We start from the raw sequence: 16,551 nt of genomic DNA, 5'->3' as shown, positions 1-16,551 counted from the left end.
AGGCCCTGCTGCAGCCTCTGTTCATGGAGACCCATTTCTCAGTCACCAAGAACAGCCTCTGTACGGCCCTTTCCACACAGAATTTGGACTGAATCTCTCAGTCTGAGCATCGCCCCCACACCTGTTATTTGCTGCACAAAGCTCCCTGCTCTGAGCAGAGTCAGGGAGGGGCCCTCTGGGATGCAGGACACGGCCGTGACCCTACCTTTGGCTTTCAGTCTTTCTACTTCTTCCGGGGGAATTTCTATGAGGTCAGGCCCGGCTGCGTCCTGGCTTTGGATGAGATACACATCGCTGCTGGACTCCTGCCTGCTCAGCTCCAGCTTCCTGACTTCAATTCCTGGGCCAGTGGGAAACAATCCAGGTCAGTGTTTCCTCCACAGCTGCTACACAAAATGCAGAGAGCTGAATATCGAGAGAGACACCCGATTCCCCCGGAAATCAGCCAGCCCCATGCAGGCTTAGTGGCCCCCAAGTGCTCATCCGATGCACTGCTGCCCACCTTCACTTCCGTAGAATGAGCCAAGGGGATAGGCTGAGAAAGGCATATCTATGGCATGGGGTTTTACACGCACGCACACACACATGCACTTTTTTCCCAATGGGTTTTGCACGCATGCACACACGCACTTCTTTCCAATGGGGTTTTTACACGCATGCACACATGCATGCACGCACACATGCGCTTCTTTCCAATGGGGTTTTACACGCATGCATGCACTTCTTTCCAATGGCATTTTACACGCATGCACACATGCACGCACTTCTTTCCAATGGCGTTTTACATGCATGCACACACTTCTTTCCAGTGGGGTTTTTTTTACACACATGCACACACACACTTCTTTCCAATGGGGTTTTACGCACATGCATGTACACATGCACTTCTTTCAATGGGGTTTTACACGCATGCACGCACACATGCGCACACACTTCTTTCCAATGGGGTTTTACACGCATGCACACACACACGCATGCACTTCTTTCCAACAAAGTCAAAGCAGAAGCACAACTGGGCCATGTGAACTAGTGTCCTACAAGATCCATGTGTGGAGCACAACAGAGCCGAGTGTTTTCAGTTTCATCCGAGGCCCTTCTAGCCAATCGGAGCACAGCACTCTGCCCCCTCAGTACCCGGAGGGCCAAGGAGAGGACCATATAAAAGCCTGTTGGGGAAGTTCCCCCCAGAGCCAGCCTCCAGGTAAGGTCCTTCAGGGACACCACTGGCCAAAGGAAAGGGCAGGAGCGCTGAGACCTGCAAACTGAGCCAAGGCCAGGACAAGAGATAGCTGGGGGGCAGGGGCTGGTGCACTTCTGTTTTGTGGGGGTCTGAGCATGGGGGTGGAAGGAACAGCTCAAACTGACCTACTACAGGTGTCCTGCATCTAGGATGCAGTGGAGTGTCTGTGTGAGCCCTTCCTTCTGCTGTCCCCTCCTGCCCTGACACCCCAGCCCACCAAACCATTTGAGTGTTTTACAGAGCCACATATGCCGCCTCCAACAAAGCCCCACCCAACCCATCTGTTTGCCCAGACAAAGGTGCTGCCTCGCCCCTCGCCTTCTCCTGCCAGTGCCCATGTCCTGGGGCCTGGGCTAAGTCTTGTTCGGCTATTGTGAGAACTGAGCTTGCAGGTGGGAGGCACCATGTACGTGGGCCCATCGCCCCCATGTGGAGACCTAGGGGAGAGTTGCTCTGACTGGAGCATCCCTCAGTGCTGCTGCGTGGAAAGGGTTCTCCTCGTGTCGCGCCCTGGATCACAGTTTGAAGTGAAATCACAGTGTGACACTGAGGGATTGGGAAGGAAAGAAATACAGCCACAGCCTTGCTCCAGCCACCCCCTCCCAGCCTTTAAAACAGCAAATTAACTCTCTACCACCAACTTCCAAAAGAGGCTGCCAAGTGCCCAGGGTCAGCTGCCGGGGCCAGGCTGTCCAAGGAGCTCCCCGCACCTCTGACAGGCCGGCCCACCCTGCCTAGTGCCCACAAAGCAGAACACCCCAGATCAGCAGACGCAGCTGCAATCATTGGCCATGATGATTCATTGTCGTATAGCAGTGGCCTGAGAACTCACAGGAGTCAGCAGAGGCAGGCCTGTTCCCTGTAATGGCGCAGGCAGGGCCTCCATGGCCCAAGTTTCTACCTGGAGAGGGACACAGGGAAGTTTCCCCGCTACTGCTGGAGCTGCTGATACATGTTTCCCTTTTCTCCCAGACACAGGACAAAGAGGCTTGCAAGGCTTCTTTCCACACTTATTTCCTGAGCCCGTCTCCCGTTGCCCCAGAGCAGCCACACTCCTTGGGTGCTGCTTGTGGGTGGGAAGAGACCACCCAATCCCCCCACCAGGACACTAGCCCTGTTGCACCATTTTCGTCTTCAAAGCGCTGGACTAGGAACTTGCTAGTTAGCAGCCCCCAGCAGGAGTCACACACATGCCCTGCCCAACCACCAGCCTAGGGCAGACTTGGGGAGGGATAGCTCAGTGGTTTGGGCATTAGCCTACTAAACCCAGGGTTGTGAGCTCAGTCCTTGAGGAGGCCATTTAGGGATTGGGGCAAATAGATGCCAGGGATGGTGCTTGGTCCTGCCAAGGGGACAGAGGACTGGACTAGATGACCTCTCAAGGTCCCTTCCAGTTCTAGGAAATGGGTATCTCCAATTATCTGTATATCACCCTGCCCTTGCCCCTGTCAAGTGCAAGGAGCTCCCACTTTCACAGCACCCAGAGCCTCGCTTGCTCACTCACCAATGGTCCTGTGCTGGATTGTTATCTTTGTCCTCTCTGCACTCAGAAGCTGGTCTAGGTTTGAAGCCATTCTGTCCAGGTTCTCCACCAGGGTCATAGGCCCCCTGATAATCTAAGAGCATAAAAACAGCCACACTGGGTCAGACCAGAGGCCCATCTAGCCCAGCATCCTGTCTTCCAACAGTGGCCAGTGCCAGCTGCCTCAGAGGGAGTGAACAGAGCAGGCAGTCATTGACTGATCCCTCTCCTGTCGCTTATTTCCCACCTCTGACAAACAGGCCAGTGACACCATTCCTACCTGTCCTGGCTAAGAGCCACAGATGGACCTAACCTCCATGAATGCATCAAGCTCTTTTCTGAACGCTGTTAAAGTCCTGGTCTTCCCTTCGCCTTATCTCAGTCAGTGCATGTCCAAACCAGTGCTGACAACTCTTTTTCAAAGCCCCGGGTCAGGAGTCAGTTTTCTTTGTTCTTTCCCCTTTTTCTAAAATCAGGCCCTTGCCCCACTGGCAGCAGAGAAAAGCTTGAAAACGTGAAGCCTACTCGCTCAAAAAGCAAGCAACATGATGGTTATCTCTCATACCTCTGGGGGCTTGACTCCTGCTTTTTGAACCTTGGAGGCTGGTAATGCTGCAGAACACATCCCTGTTGCTTGAAACCTACCCAAAAGGAAAGAGCTGCCAGCAAGAAACTGAGCCGTTATATGGAGAGTTACAAATTCCCAGCCTGATCCCAAGAGCGGCTGAGCACTTGGCCCATCCTGTGTTTATCACAAGAGCGACAGCGCTGCAGGCCGGGGGTGCTCCTGAAATCAGAGCTCCCCCAGAGGTCACTGCCACTCAAGCAAAAGCAGAATCGCCGGCAGAAGCTGTGGGGTTAGGATGCAGCTGAGAATTTGCCAGGAGCCAGTAATGCTGTACATATGAACCCTGGTCACCGCGGGTACCCCAGCCGCAGAGCTCAAGCTGAAAGACTCAAGCTGTCGTTTCTGCAGGTGGCTGGTTCACTCTGCAGCAGGCTGGCCACAACAGTAGCTATTCTGCATACATGCAGGAGGGGTCAGGTCATTACAATACCCAGAAAGGGCCAGCATGTGAGGAGAAGATAAAAGCAATCCCAGCATCCTACAGGGAAGGCCCCCGCTAGGGGTGACATGAAGAAAAATTCTCACACAAGCCTCTCCAGTGTGTTGAACAGTCTGGGGTCTGGAAACAGATGTTTTCTTGGCATCGCATCGGTAAACATTACAAGTGGACTTTTTAAACACTTGCACGTGATCCCTGCCAGGCACAGCGTAATGTGGGCTGGGGGCGTGGGGGGGGTTAGCTCCATAGGAAACTGGCCCCTGACAGGGCTGACAGGGTGTCAGGGAAGCTGGCTTGAACAGGACAGAAGCTGAGGGGGGATTTCAGGGAGAGAGGCAGCTGGGAGAATTAACAACAGACAGCAGCAGACAAGCGGGGGGGGGGAGTTGTTACTCGAGCGAGCAGAGACCCACTGTGTTGATTGGCCGGTTGCTCCTGGAGGCCCAGCAATTCCTGATCTAGTGCTACTCTAGGGCAGAGCGAGACGATTCGGAAATTACAGGATCCCCAAAATGTTCATGTAGGTCTGGAGCCAAACAGTGTCCTGGCAAAAGTTAATTCCCCCTGAGACTGCTCCATCCCAGCCGCTACCAGCCTCACCTCTTCGCTGTCTGTGCCATCCCAGGCCCCAGCTCGGGCCTGGGCTGTGAGCACCGCGACATTGCCAGGAAGGCTGTTTGCAGGAGCCCAAGCGTGCCCACGAGCTCTACAGAAAGCCACTCTTCCCGGGCCAGCCAGGCCCAAACACTGCCCCTGTTAGCCATTGGATCACTGTGACCCAGGGAATCAAGGAACGGCAGTAGTCAGCCGGGGCTCAAACCAACCCTGCCATAGCGACAGAGCAGGGCAAGGTGCTGCTGACAGATGGGTTCACCTGTACATCACAAGGCTATTTCACCTGGCTGATTTCCAACCACTTGTCAGTATCTTGCTCCTCCAGGATCCGTTCAGTCACTTCCATGTAATACCGGCTCAGCAGCTCCAGCATCTCCAGCTGCTCCTGATCCTGGACTTCAATGTCTGAAACTTGCTTTAGAAACTGGACCACGCCCAGCAGGTCAGCTGGCTCCACTGGGGTCCCCACCTCCGGCAGGGCCATCACCAGAGCCTGGAGAACACTGGCAGCCACAGGGATGCTCATGTCTCTAACGTCACCCAGGAAAACATTCTCAGGAATCTGCCAAGGAAAAGCCTGTCACTGGAGCAGACCCTTCCTCTGCCCAAAGACCTTTGATCACATGGGGAGTTGTGCAGGGCTCTGGGGGATGCTCTGGGCACACCTTGCACTACACAAGGAGGCTGCCTGGCCAGACCCTCATAAGCTATTAACTTGCAATTGGTGACTAGAGCAAAATGCACCACGTGCAGTGGGAAGGGGGAGCTGCCCCTGAGCACCCACATGGCGTATCTGGACATTTGCTGAACCCAGCACACAAGCGAGGGCAGGACTCACTCCTGTGCACAGGGCTCCCCAGCTCACAGCAACAAGGCCACCACATCAGCCACCTCCGGGGCTGTGAAATGGGCTGCGTTCGGCCAGCTGCTGCAGATATTTTCTAAGACAGATGGAGAGGTGGGGGCGGGGCTATTTGTGAGGTTCCTGCCACTGTGGGAGCGCAGTAGTAGAGGGGCCCGGCACCCACAGTTTTGGGCTGGGAGGAAAGAGAGCGAAAGGGCCTAGGGGTCTGGGCTCTCGCTCACTCACCACGGTGGCGTTGGCCAGGGCATTAACCCGGCTGATCAGCGGCGAGCTGGAAGCTGACTGGGTTTTCTTCAGCAGCAAATACACGTCTGCGAATGAGACCAAGACACAAGAGCTGCCGCAGTCCCCAGTGAAGCTCCATTTTCGAGTGCCTGGACAGCAGCTCCTGGGCATTCACTGAGGTGCTGAGAGGCCAGTCAGGACAAAGCAAGGAGGTAATTTGTGTCTTTTACCTTTAGAACAAGATACCCACGGGGAGACCCCCAAGAGCCGACATTTCAGCAGCTTAGCCCATCTCCCCACCCAACAGGGCCAGAGATGCAGCAGCCTACTGTGCTGTCACTGTAAGGAGACAAGACGCATAAATCATGCAATGGAGTGTGTGAACAACAATCAATCAATCTGTAAGAGCAGCAGGCAGGAGCTGCTCTGCTTTGCAGTCACCCAGGCTGCAATGAGGCATTCACATCTCCATCTGCAAAAATGATCTGTGATTATAAAGCAGATTGCTACAAATTTATGATGATGATGATGATGATGATGATGATGATGATGATGATGATGACGACGACGACAACAACGTAATGATTGGAGATACATGTCTGCTAGAACTGGAGGGCACCTTAGGAGGTCATCTAGTTGAGTCCCCTGCTTTCTTGGCAGGACCAAGCACCATCCCAGACATCTGTTTACCCCCATCCCTAAATGGCCTCCTCAACAACTGAACTCACAAGCCCAGGTTTAGCAGGCCAATGCTCAAACCACTGAGCTACCCCTCCCCCCCAAAAAGGGGCCTTGGCTGCCACCCTGTGATTTCAGTTCTTAATAGCTACCAACGTGGAGTCTCATAAAAACCACCTGTATCGAGCTCTATCTTTTAACAGGTGGGCAGGGCTTGTCAAACCAGGCTCATAGCTATATGGCCAAGGCTTAGGCCAGACCAAGGCACTCACCTAGCTGATTCAACACACATCCCTGCCCTTCAGTTGCAGTGTTCTAGATACAAAGTCTGTATCTGCATCCTTATCCACAAAAATGTTCACGAATATCTGCACCCACATCCACCCAACGGGATAACCACGGCTATAAAGTGGAGATCAGGGGATCTGCAGGGCTCTACAGCACATTTGGACATTTATTTAATTTAGAAACTTGAAGATGTTAAGGAGATTGTTGCAGATTAGACTGGAAACTTTTCAGGGCAGAGACCATGTCTGCCTGGGTATCTGTGTGGGGCCCAATCACCAGTCCCAGCCAGGTCCCCGGGAGGTACTACAGTGGAAATAACAAACCACACTAGCTGTACCCTTTTTGTAGTGGCAGACGAAAGGCAAGGAACGCAAACATGAAGTGTAACCGACTCCACCGCTGCCAACTTCGAGAACTCTGCATTCCTCAACAGGCCCTGGGCAGACACAAGCAGAAGGCCCAAAAGGCCATGAGACCTTTGCTGTTCACCAGATATTGTCACAAATGATCCACAAACTTTGGTGAAAATCACCTCTTGCTCCCTCTGTTCTCACGTGCACCGCCCAGAGCATGCCCTCTTTGTGCTGCTGCCTAGCATAGTTTCTCGGATAACCTGCACCGTTCCACACCCAGCCCCGAGACATGGCAAGGAGTAAAGTGCCAGGGCTGGAGCTCCTGTTTCGCCTAGGAATGGCCAAGCCAGCTGAGGTAAATTGTGGTGCTCAGCAGTGCTTTTCATCAGGACGTTCCAGAAGCACTATGAACATGATATATGGGGTCCAACAACACTAATCAACTGCTAACCATGGAGCACATGTAGACTATCTTCTCCAGCAGAAACTAGACAGAAACCGAGAGAGGGAGGTGGGAATTTGCCCACATCCCTAGTTCATGGCAGAAAGTGCCATGGAATCCTTAACGGTCACAAAGGAACAGGAACCTCGTCTTTAGTCTTGTCTGGATGGTGACCCTCACCGTAATAAATCCTCCCCCGCTCCCAAAGATACACCCCCCTCCAAATACTTCCCCGCTATTCAGCCTCTCTTCCTGGGGTGATGCTGACACCCCCCCGTAGCCCTGTTGACGTGGGTAGACCTGCCTGGGCAGAAAGGTGCTGCCTTTTGCTGACCTCCTGCTCAGAAGCTGAGTGGGAAGCTGGGACTCAGTGCCGTGACTGGGTCTTACCTGGGCAGAGGAACTGAGCTGTCACTTTTTGCACAGTGGGCTCAATCTGCAGGATGAAGCTGTCCCACCTGAAGATAAGCTCGTGTTCTATCGGATAGCACGACCGGACTCTCTCAATCTGCTCTGAGCTAAGCTCTCTCCGCCACACATTCAGGTCAGTGATGTTCCCGCTGAATGACTCTTTCTCCTTGAAGGTACCTCCAAGGGAATCCTGGTCCTGCCCAATAATAAAAGTGCCGTGATCGTAGATAGCCTGGCAGACAAGCTGTGGCCCCGTGGCACACAGTCCAGCAGCCGAGGCCTTCTTCTTCCCGTCAGCATAGACGGCCCATGTCCCGTTCTGCTGCCGCCAGGTGACACAGAGGTGATGCCACTGCCCGTCGCTGCGGAACGCTGGCAGGTATGGGGAATGGTGCCCGTGCACAATGATGGCAAAGCGCACAAACCCTTCCTCGCCAGCAAAGCCACGCAGCTGGAACTCGTTAATGAATGCAGGGACGGCATAGGAGAAGATGGTGGAAATCTCCTGGGTCTTGTTGTCCCACTGGACGCGGGCACAGGCAGTGACAGCAGGCATCATGGGGAAGTCAGCCAGCACCTTCACGTACTTAGTGTCTGTTTTGTTGCCAAACACCAGGATTGGTGCCGTGTGGGTTCCTGGAAAAGGAACATTCAAAACTTTAGCCAAGACAGAGCCGGACCCTGGACCCCTCTGGGATACAGCCATCTCTTTTATTTCATCCCCACAACCCATCGGCACCCTGGATCCCAGTACACAACAATATCATAAATACTCATTTGAGAGTTCTCGGCTACTTCTATGGGCACGAGTCTTGCAACAGTGATACCTGGAGAGGGAAGGGGAATTACGTGTCGGAGCTTTTCCGCAATTTCCGCTTCTGGATAGTGACATTTCCAGCAGCCAGGAGGGTTAAATAACAAACTGCTCTCTGCCCATGGCTAGTCTTCTCGAAGCAGAGCCTAGAGAAGACCTCCCTGAACACCCAACCTATGCTCAGCCCAGCCATGTCACGTGACTACCCAATGCTGGATTGCTACAACCTGCGCCCTGGTCGTGCTACTTATATGATTGTTTCTGCAGATGTGCTCCTGGTGATATCCAGCAAACCCATCCTGCCTTGATGCCGGAGTGGTACGTGGAGAAGTAGTGCATGTCACCCCCACGTGTAAGACCCCTCATTGAAACTCTGCATTGCCAGGATACCAACAAAAACCTAGCTACTGGTGAGGCATCTCTAGAGGCAGTGCCATTGCCTGGCTGGGTGACCAATACTCTCTCATTGCTTCCTTGTACCCCATCTGTTGTGTCTTGTCTTGTCCTTTGATTGTAAGCTCCATGTCTGCACAGCACCTCAGGCAACGCGGTTCTGGTCCATGCTAGGGTGTCTCAGCCCTACCATGATACAAATCACAAAAATACTTTTCCCAGCTGTCCCCTCGCAATAGCCAGGCCCATCACTTTGTAAACGCCTCCCGCTCTGGGCATTAAGGGGTTTCTCTGGCCCTGGCTGGCCAGCCTGGCTGCCCCCACACCGGCCTGATACTCACGTCTCTGTTTGGGTTTTCGCAGGAATGCCTCCCTCTCGCCTAACCAGACCAAGCTTTGCGCATGGTGGGTGCGCAGCAGTCTGCTGGTGGAAGCCAGTTCACGTGCCCTGGCCTCCAAGGGCAGCTGTGCAAAGCGTTGCTCACAGTGTCTGTTCGCACGCCACCAGTCCAAGGGGCCAGGCACAAGCTCATAAACATCTTCCGAGGTTGTGATGGTGGCTGGGGCAGCACCAACATCTGAAAGGCAGACGTGCACACTGGATCGGATCGGGTGCTTCCCCATGCAGCACACCAGCCAATAGGATGCTGCCCTTTGCAGAAAGCATCAGGGCGGTTTCCTTACTTCCTGCCCATTCACATCTTACAAACAGCCTCATTCATGTTAACGATATGCACAGACCCACTTGTGCCACCCGGGGTCAGCCTCCTGCAGCGGAGCAGGCATTCATGTACAAGCACAGGGTTTATGCAGCCCTCAGAGAGTCAGAAGTTGAATCTCACATCCCTGCACAGTGTAAAGGGATGTCAGCAACCGCGGACAGACGCTAGCCAATTGCCTTGGGCCTAAGACACAGCTGAGAGCTGTACTGAGCCACGTGAAACACCCTAAACCGTGGCAACATCGGGGCAAAACCAAACACACTGCTGCACACCTGCAGCCGGTACCTTAAAGACTTATTCACTCTAGTGTAAGGACAGGGCGTGGGCCCCTTTCTTCAGCTCACCCCACTTTCCCTATTTACAAGTGGCAATTTGCACCCACAAAGTTGCTCCCCCATTGTCCCCCCCCCGCCAAATGCCCCACAGACATGAGAATCAGCTGCCAGACGGCCCTCACCTGACTTTCACCTGCCATCCTGGTAGCTAGCTGACAAAGACTCAGCTTTGCATCTGGGTCCAGCAAAGGCTGGTGGCAGTTTACAGCTCTATAAGATGATGGTGGCAATGGCATTGGCTCTTACAATCCCAAACAAGTCTTCACAGAATCTCTGCGCTGAACACGGCTCTTACAAAAAGACTCGGGTGCTGATTAGGACTCTTACCTTTTGCAGTGTGATTCTCAGCAAGGGCTGCAAAATCTAAGAGTGTTCTGGACAGGCTACCAATCTGCAAGATATAACACCGCACTGTGGGAACCAGGTTTAGGTACTGAACGAAAAGGGCATGTTTACTGCTTAGTTCCCCACTTAAGCCCAGGGCGTTTGGTGACTCTGCTCACACCACACTATACTAGCAACTTTTCCTTGTTACATACGTATAAAAAAAAACAACCTCTGAAAATAAACGTTCCATAGTAAGACACTCCCCTCTGCACAGCTGCCTGGGATGATCAGTAAACTAGAAACATCCCAATATCCATTGCTGAGGTTCTAGAAGCAAAGCACTATTATTGAAGTCCCTCCCTCTTGGTGAAAGACTAGAAGATGGAACCTGCAAGAGCGAGCCAGTAGCAACCATCACCTTTGGATTGTGCTGTTATCAAGTCAATGACTAAATACTTTGGATGATCAGAAAAGATGCACAAGGGTTTATTCCTTTTATTTTAGGAGAGAGTTATCCCAGTGTCAATAAGCATGACCTCACCTATGACTCAGACCTCTTGTGCCAACACAGTGGCTGCTAGGGAAATGTCTTGGACAATTCCTGGCTGTTTTAAAATTCAAATTAGCCAGCTGCTCAAAGCAATACAATCCTTGTAAAACTCACCACAAAGCTGAGGAACCAATACTTGGGTCTTGAGTGTTGCCAGGCCATGTCACCGGGTTGGAAATTGCTCCCTTTCTGCCAGAATGAACAAAGCACTGCTGGGTAATGATGTATTGCAGCTGTGCAGCTTTCAGAGTGACCGGGGCTTCAGCAAGTCTTGCAGTGCAGAAGTGAAGGGATGTGGGGAAGAGGCGCAACAGAAAATATCCATCCTAAATAGCCTCCTCGCCAAAGTAACTTTGTGCCTGTTGCAAATGAGATACCGCAAGCCAACAGCTCTGCAGAAGTTGTATCATTAGCTCACCAGCCGGGGGGTTGGGGAGGTGGACAGGGGGTGAACCCTCCTTACACACTTTTAACCTAATCAAGTCAGATGCATAAAAATATGTTTCTGATCAGTGTCAAACAAGCTCTTTGACAGCATTTCCATCTAGGAGTGCTAGCTAGACAAAGGCATCTCTTTCAGGTAAGATCTAGCATAGGGACTAACCCTTGCAAACTGATACAACCCTTACACTTTACAGGTGGATAAACTGAGATGCAGCTTAAGGGACTCGCTTACAGACACACAGTAAATCAGCATTACAGCTTGGAGGAGAGAAGCCAGGAGCCCTTCCTGTCCACTGCTTTTAATCCCTAACCAGTGTGATAGTCCTGCATGTGCAATGTATTTCTCCCTGGCCAATCCTTGGCACTCAGGGTCCTATGAAAACCATACCATGTGGAATTTTCGACAGCAGTGAGCTCGAGTGAAGGAGATTGCCCGAAGAGGACATGTTGATCCATTTGGCAGTCAGAATTTAAAATAAACCATTTTGGTGACTATGTGGGGCTGACAGAGCAGGGGCAGGTGTGAAGGAAACAGATGTGTGTTAGCTGGCCAGAGGAGGCCCCCTCCTGCCCCCAAAAAAGAAGGAAAAAAGCATTGACTGAAGGCTAAATGATGGGAAGACAAACAAAGGAACACATTCAACATGCCCCAAATGGGAAAGGCCAAAGACATTGAGAGTCATGGGACTGCACAGAAGAGGGAACAGAGATGACCATGTAGCAATGGGACCATCTATAATGAGCATGATATCCAAGCAGCTTGCAAATATCACCTGTGTCTCCTATGGCAGAGCAAACAGATACAATGGAAATCTAAGTATCTAAGCATTAGACCAGTGAAGCTTTGCTTTAGTTTTATAGTGCAGTAAAAGCTCTGCTATTTCACATGTTGGAGGAGTGGAGGTGCTGGTTAGCTGAATATTCTGCTGAACAGAGAGTGGTACCTTGCCAATCGAATGCCAACTTTCAAAGAATCAGAGTACAATCACAAGAAGTATGAAGTAGCCTGTGGACACTCACTGATCCAGTAACACTGCACTGCAGAGTGGCTGAGCTCCTGAAGCATTAGATGTATATAGGTAAAATTTTCTATACAGCAGAAACAAGAAGCCCTGTGGCACCTTATAGACTAACAGATTTTTGGAGCATCAGCTTTCATGGGCAAAGATCTGCTTCATCTGAGGCATGCGATAAAGTGACTCTTTGCCCATGAAAGCTTATGCTCCAAGACTTCTGTTAGACTATAAAGTGCCACAGGACATCTCGTTGTTTTGGCTGGTACAAACTAACAGGATGACCCCTCTGATACTTCTACTGTATGCCGGAGGTTACTTTATCACACTACATAACATGATGAGCAGCACATGGTGTGTGGCCAGATCACTAAATATACCCTTACCTCTAAATTAGACTGAGCAGAATTTAATGTTTCTTTGATGATTCCAACAGCACTTCAGGATCTTGCAGGGCCACAAGGCATCATTACCTAGCTCAATTCTCATTGCAGATGTAGACGGAGATTGGGCTGAATCTGTGACAACCCTGTGGCAGGGCCTGGAAGCTGCTTGTTTGAGTAAATCCCTTATTTCAGGTCCCTTACTTGTCTTCTGCTGCTTTCGCAGAAAAGTATAGAGCAGAATGTGCAAGGGCATAACCTGCTGGGCAGCAGATCTGCCCCAGTCACTAGCCTGCAGACCTGCCTTGGGGGATATCCCAAATGCCGGTGAATCAAGCTTTCTGGTAACTGGGTGCCAGATAACAGAGCTCCAGTGGAACTCGGATCAGCCGCAAAGACAGATTGGAACATTTAAAAACCTGATTCAAGAGGAAGCTCCTTGTCCTTTGGAAGGGAAAGAGTGAAAACATTCCTCCCTACCCCAGAGACTCCATCAAGTCTGCGACTGACCTCCCGGTGTGCAGCAAATGCCTGTGGCAGACACCCAGCTGCTGTGGTGATGGGTGGAACGAAAACCAACCCCATGGGCAGGTAGACAGGGCAGAGCCAGGAATGAAACCCAGACTGTGGGTTGCCAGCTCTGAGCACTAGCCTCCTCTCAAACCGCCCTCCTGTGATAAAACGTGGCTGGTCCCAGAGGAATTCCTGCTGCAGGCCCAAAGCAGCGTGAAACCTGGTGCTTCCCAGCCCGCGCCCTTTGAGGAGCAGGAGGGTTACAGAATCTGTTCTCTCCGCCAGGCTGTAAGAAAGACCAATTATTCTCTCTCCACCCTGCAGTACCGGTTCTCCTCTACCCTGCCTGCCCTGCCCCAGAGTCACAGCCTGGCTCCTTCTCCCTCCGGGCTCAACATGTCCCTGCACACCCTGCCACACTCAGCGCCTGCTGGCGCCCTGCGACCTCTCCCCTCACAGCGTGGCCCAGGGAGAAGGTACCACCTGGCCCACAAGGAGCCGGCCACGCAACAAGGCACAAAGGCCTAGCCCCTGCGGTGGTGCTGAGACACTGAGCTCCCGGCAAGGTCTCCCGGGGGCTGCAGCGGGTACAGGGCTGAGAACAGAGGCCGGCAGAAGAGCTGCGGGAGGTTGGACAAGCCAGCTGGGCTCTGCACCCCTCCGCCAGCCACTGGCTGACCTCAGACTCACCCGGAGCGCACTGCGGGCAGGGGCTTCGCACCCCCCCGCAAAACAAGCGGCAAAGGCCTCTGATTTCCCCGCCCGCGCTGCTCCTCCGGGCCGGCGGCGGCAGGCCCGTCTCCCCCGGGGCCCAGCACCGGCGTCGGGGGGCGGCCCCGGGCCTGAACCCGCAGCGGGGCCGAGGTTTGCAGGCCCGCCTCTCGGGGGCGCTGGCGGGTTTGGCCGCCCGGCTGGGCCCGTGGCGCCGGCGTGCGGAGCCCGAGCCCGGCTGCTCGCGGAACCACGCCGCTGCCCCCCGCCCCGAGACACTTCACCCGAGCTGCTCGCTCCCCGGCCCGGCCCGGCCCGGCCCGGCCCCGCTGCGCTGCGCTGCGCTGCGCTGGCGCCTCTGGCTCCGCCCGGGGTGGACGAAGCTCTGCAGCCCGCTGGCCCGGGCAGCGCTTCCACGCGGGGCCCGCTGCCGACAGCCCCTGGGCCAGAGCGGCTCCGGCCTCCCCAGGGTAGCCGCGCCCCGGCAGGCTCCGGAGCGGCGAGTCCCGGCGCAGCCCGCGCGTCCCTGCGGCCCTGCCCTCGCCGCCCCCGGCAGCCCGGCCGGTCCGCGCCCCTCCCACCCCGCTGGAGCCGCCCGGCGCCCGCCCAGGGCCCCACGCGCCCTTCGCCGCCGGGCAGCGTCTCCACTAGCGCGGGGCGGACGCGCCGGGCCAGGCGCGCTGAGGGAGCCGGCACCCACCTGCCCGCCGAGGAGGAGCGGGGAGCGCAGCGCCGGGGCGGCTCCCGGGCAGGGCCCTCGCGAGGACCGCGGCCACGTTCCCAGGGCGGCCCGGCCCAGGGGCCGGGTTTTAAGGCCGGCGGGCCTGGGTCCCCTCCCCTCCCCTCCCGTGATTAATGGGCCGCGCCGCTTCGCCTCCTCCCGCGCGGGAGCGCTTGACTCAGCCCCGGCCACCGGCAAGCGCCTTTGTTCCGGGCGCGCAATAAATCCCCCGCCAAAGAATGGAGCCGGGCGGCCGCTGAGTCACCGGCCAGGGGCTTGGCCGCCGGTCTCCATCCGGAGCGCGGGGCCGCGGCCAGCCCCCCGCTGGGCTCCCTGCCCCAGGCGGAGCGGCCGGGCCGGGGCCGGGGCCCGAGCCCGAGTGAGGGCTGCCCGGAGCCGCTCAGCGCCCGCGGGAGGCGGGGCAGCCGGCAACCCCCGGCCCGGCAGGCGCGCCCAGAGCGCGGGGCCGAGCTGGAGCCGCGCGGGGAACTCGGCCGTGGGCGTGCGAGGGGCTCGGTCCCGCCGCCGGGCTTGGCCCCCTCCTGGAGGCGCTGGGTGAGGAGCGCGGCCCGGGGAAGTGGGACGCCCGAGGCAAGTGATCGAGCCTCCCCTTTCCCGAGCCGCGCAATGGGCCTATTCCCGGAGCAAGCGCGGAGCTCCGGCCCTTTTCCCCGGCGCGCTGCGGAGCTTCCCGTCCCGCCCCGCGGCGGCGGGGGCGATGGGAGGCCTTGGGCTGTGCTGGGGAGGCAAAGCCCCGCGGGACGGAGTGGGGGGGACAGGCCGAGCAGCGCACCGGCTGGGGCTGAGCTGGCGGGCAACCCCTCCGACCCCGGCCGGCTTTGAGTCAGGGGCCGCAGCTGGAGGCGCAGCAGGGGGGCGCTCAGTGCTTGGGGTCGGGGCCTGCTGCACCCGGGGCTGTGAGCTCCGTCCTCCGAGGGGCCCTTTCGGGGGCTGGGCAAACGGGCTGAAAGAGGGACGGGCCCGGAGCTGCCGAGCGGGCAGGGGCTGGGCTCCAGGTGCCAGAAGCGTCTCCCTCCACTGTCAGCGGCGGAGGCAGCCAGGCTGCGCTGAGGGCGGGCGCCCGGCGCTGCTCTGCCCCCGGTGGGCTGGAAAGACTCTGCGGCTGTAGGGAGCCCTCTGCTGTGTCTGCGCCCGGCGCGTCGCTGCTGCCGGCCCGGGCCCCATTGCACGGGTGACGCGAGCGGGCGGGGGGGGCCCTACGGGCCAGGCTGCGGCAGTTCACACCGGCTGCCCCCTCGCCTGGGGAGTGCGGAGAGCGCCCTTATTGCAGCCCAGTCACCGCCCACGGGAGCCGGGGGCCAGAACTCCCCCACCCACGCGCGGAATACACGTTCCTGCCCAGCCAGTGGGGACAGGCGCTGCCGCCCTTGGGCACCGGGCTGCTCCGCTCACCAGCAGGGCCCCTTTGAATCGCTCCCGGGTGGCTCGGCTTCCAGGCAGCCCCGATTGGGGGTCCTCAGAGATGCCCCATCCCTGCCCTGTGAGCGCGCCCGCCCCGCGGGGATCCAGGCACCAGCTGGGAGCAGGCGTCCCCCGCCCGCGCGGCCGGGCAGGCCTGGGAAGAGGCGCAAGCCGGGGACCCCCGGGCACACAGCGGTCAGGTCGCGCTAAGTCCAAGGGGAGCCTTGTCCCAGGGCAGCTGCTGCTCCGTGCCGCTGTCACAAGAGTCCCTGGGACGCTGCGCGGCAGCTGTTGGCTGTTAGGACCAAGGCCGTTGGGAGAGGGGCCGCGGGGCCTGCTGGTCTCCTGCAGCGGCTCTCGGGCACACCAGCCCGGCCGCCTCCCGGCGGGCCCCTGCCGCGCGCAGCCGGCTCTTGCGGGAGCTGCGGCCGAGGGCTCCGCTGTTCCGGTGCATCCCCGAAACGGGCACCGCCCAGAGACCCGCTTCCTCCGGTGCG

The 16,551-nt window shown here is 56.4% G+C and overlaps 1 protein-coding gene across 5 annotated transcripts in view; it reads right to left on the bottom strand.

Moving 5' to 3' along the window:
• Positions 1 to 14,744, bottom strand: part of ADGRD2 (adhesion G protein-coupled receptor D2) — a 60,618-nt gene extending 45,874 nt beyond the window's left edge. For 3 of the 5 annotated variants that reach the window (XM_075015624.1, XM_075015628.1, XM_075015629.1), the window contains exons 1-10: positions 14,612 to 14,744; positions 10,962 to 11,056; positions 10,298 to 10,361; positions 9,255 to 9,491; positions 7,686 to 8,342; positions 6,838 to 6,936; positions 5,535 to 5,620; positions 4,728 to 5,006; positions 2,745 to 2,856; positions 206 to 340 (exon numbers count right to left, since the gene is read on the bottom strand). In XM_075015624.1, the coding sequence (XP_074871725.1) occupies positions 206 to 340; positions 2,745 to 2,856; positions 4,728 to 5,006; positions 5,535 to 5,620; positions 6,838 to 6,936; positions 7,686 to 8,342; positions 9,255 to 9,491; positions 10,298 to 10,361; positions 10,962 to 11,009 (1,717 nt within the window). In that variant the 5' untranslated portion in view covers positions 11,010 to 11,056; positions 14,612 to 14,744. Of the gene's footprint in view, positions 1 to 205; positions 341 to 2,744; positions 2,857 to 4,727; positions 5,007 to 5,534; positions 5,621 to 6,837; positions 6,937 to 7,685; positions 8,343 to 9,254; positions 9,492 to 10,297; positions 10,362 to 10,961; positions 11,057 to 12,690; positions 12,804 to 14,611 lie in introns of those variants that run through there. The other 2 variants (XM_075015625.1, XM_075015626.1) reach the window with 2 other exon arrangements.
• Positions 14,745 to 16,551: the final 1,807 nt, after the last annotated feature.

Source organism: Carettochelys insculpta, chromosome 21, assembly GCF_033958435.1.
Source record: "Carettochelys insculpta isolate YL-2023 chromosome 21, ASM3395843v1, whole genome shotgun sequence".
Lineage (NCBI taxonomy): Eukaryota > Metazoa > Chordata > Testudines > Carettochelyidae > Carettochelys > Carettochelys insculpta.
This window is presented reverse-complemented; position numbering and strand designations above follow the sequence as displayed.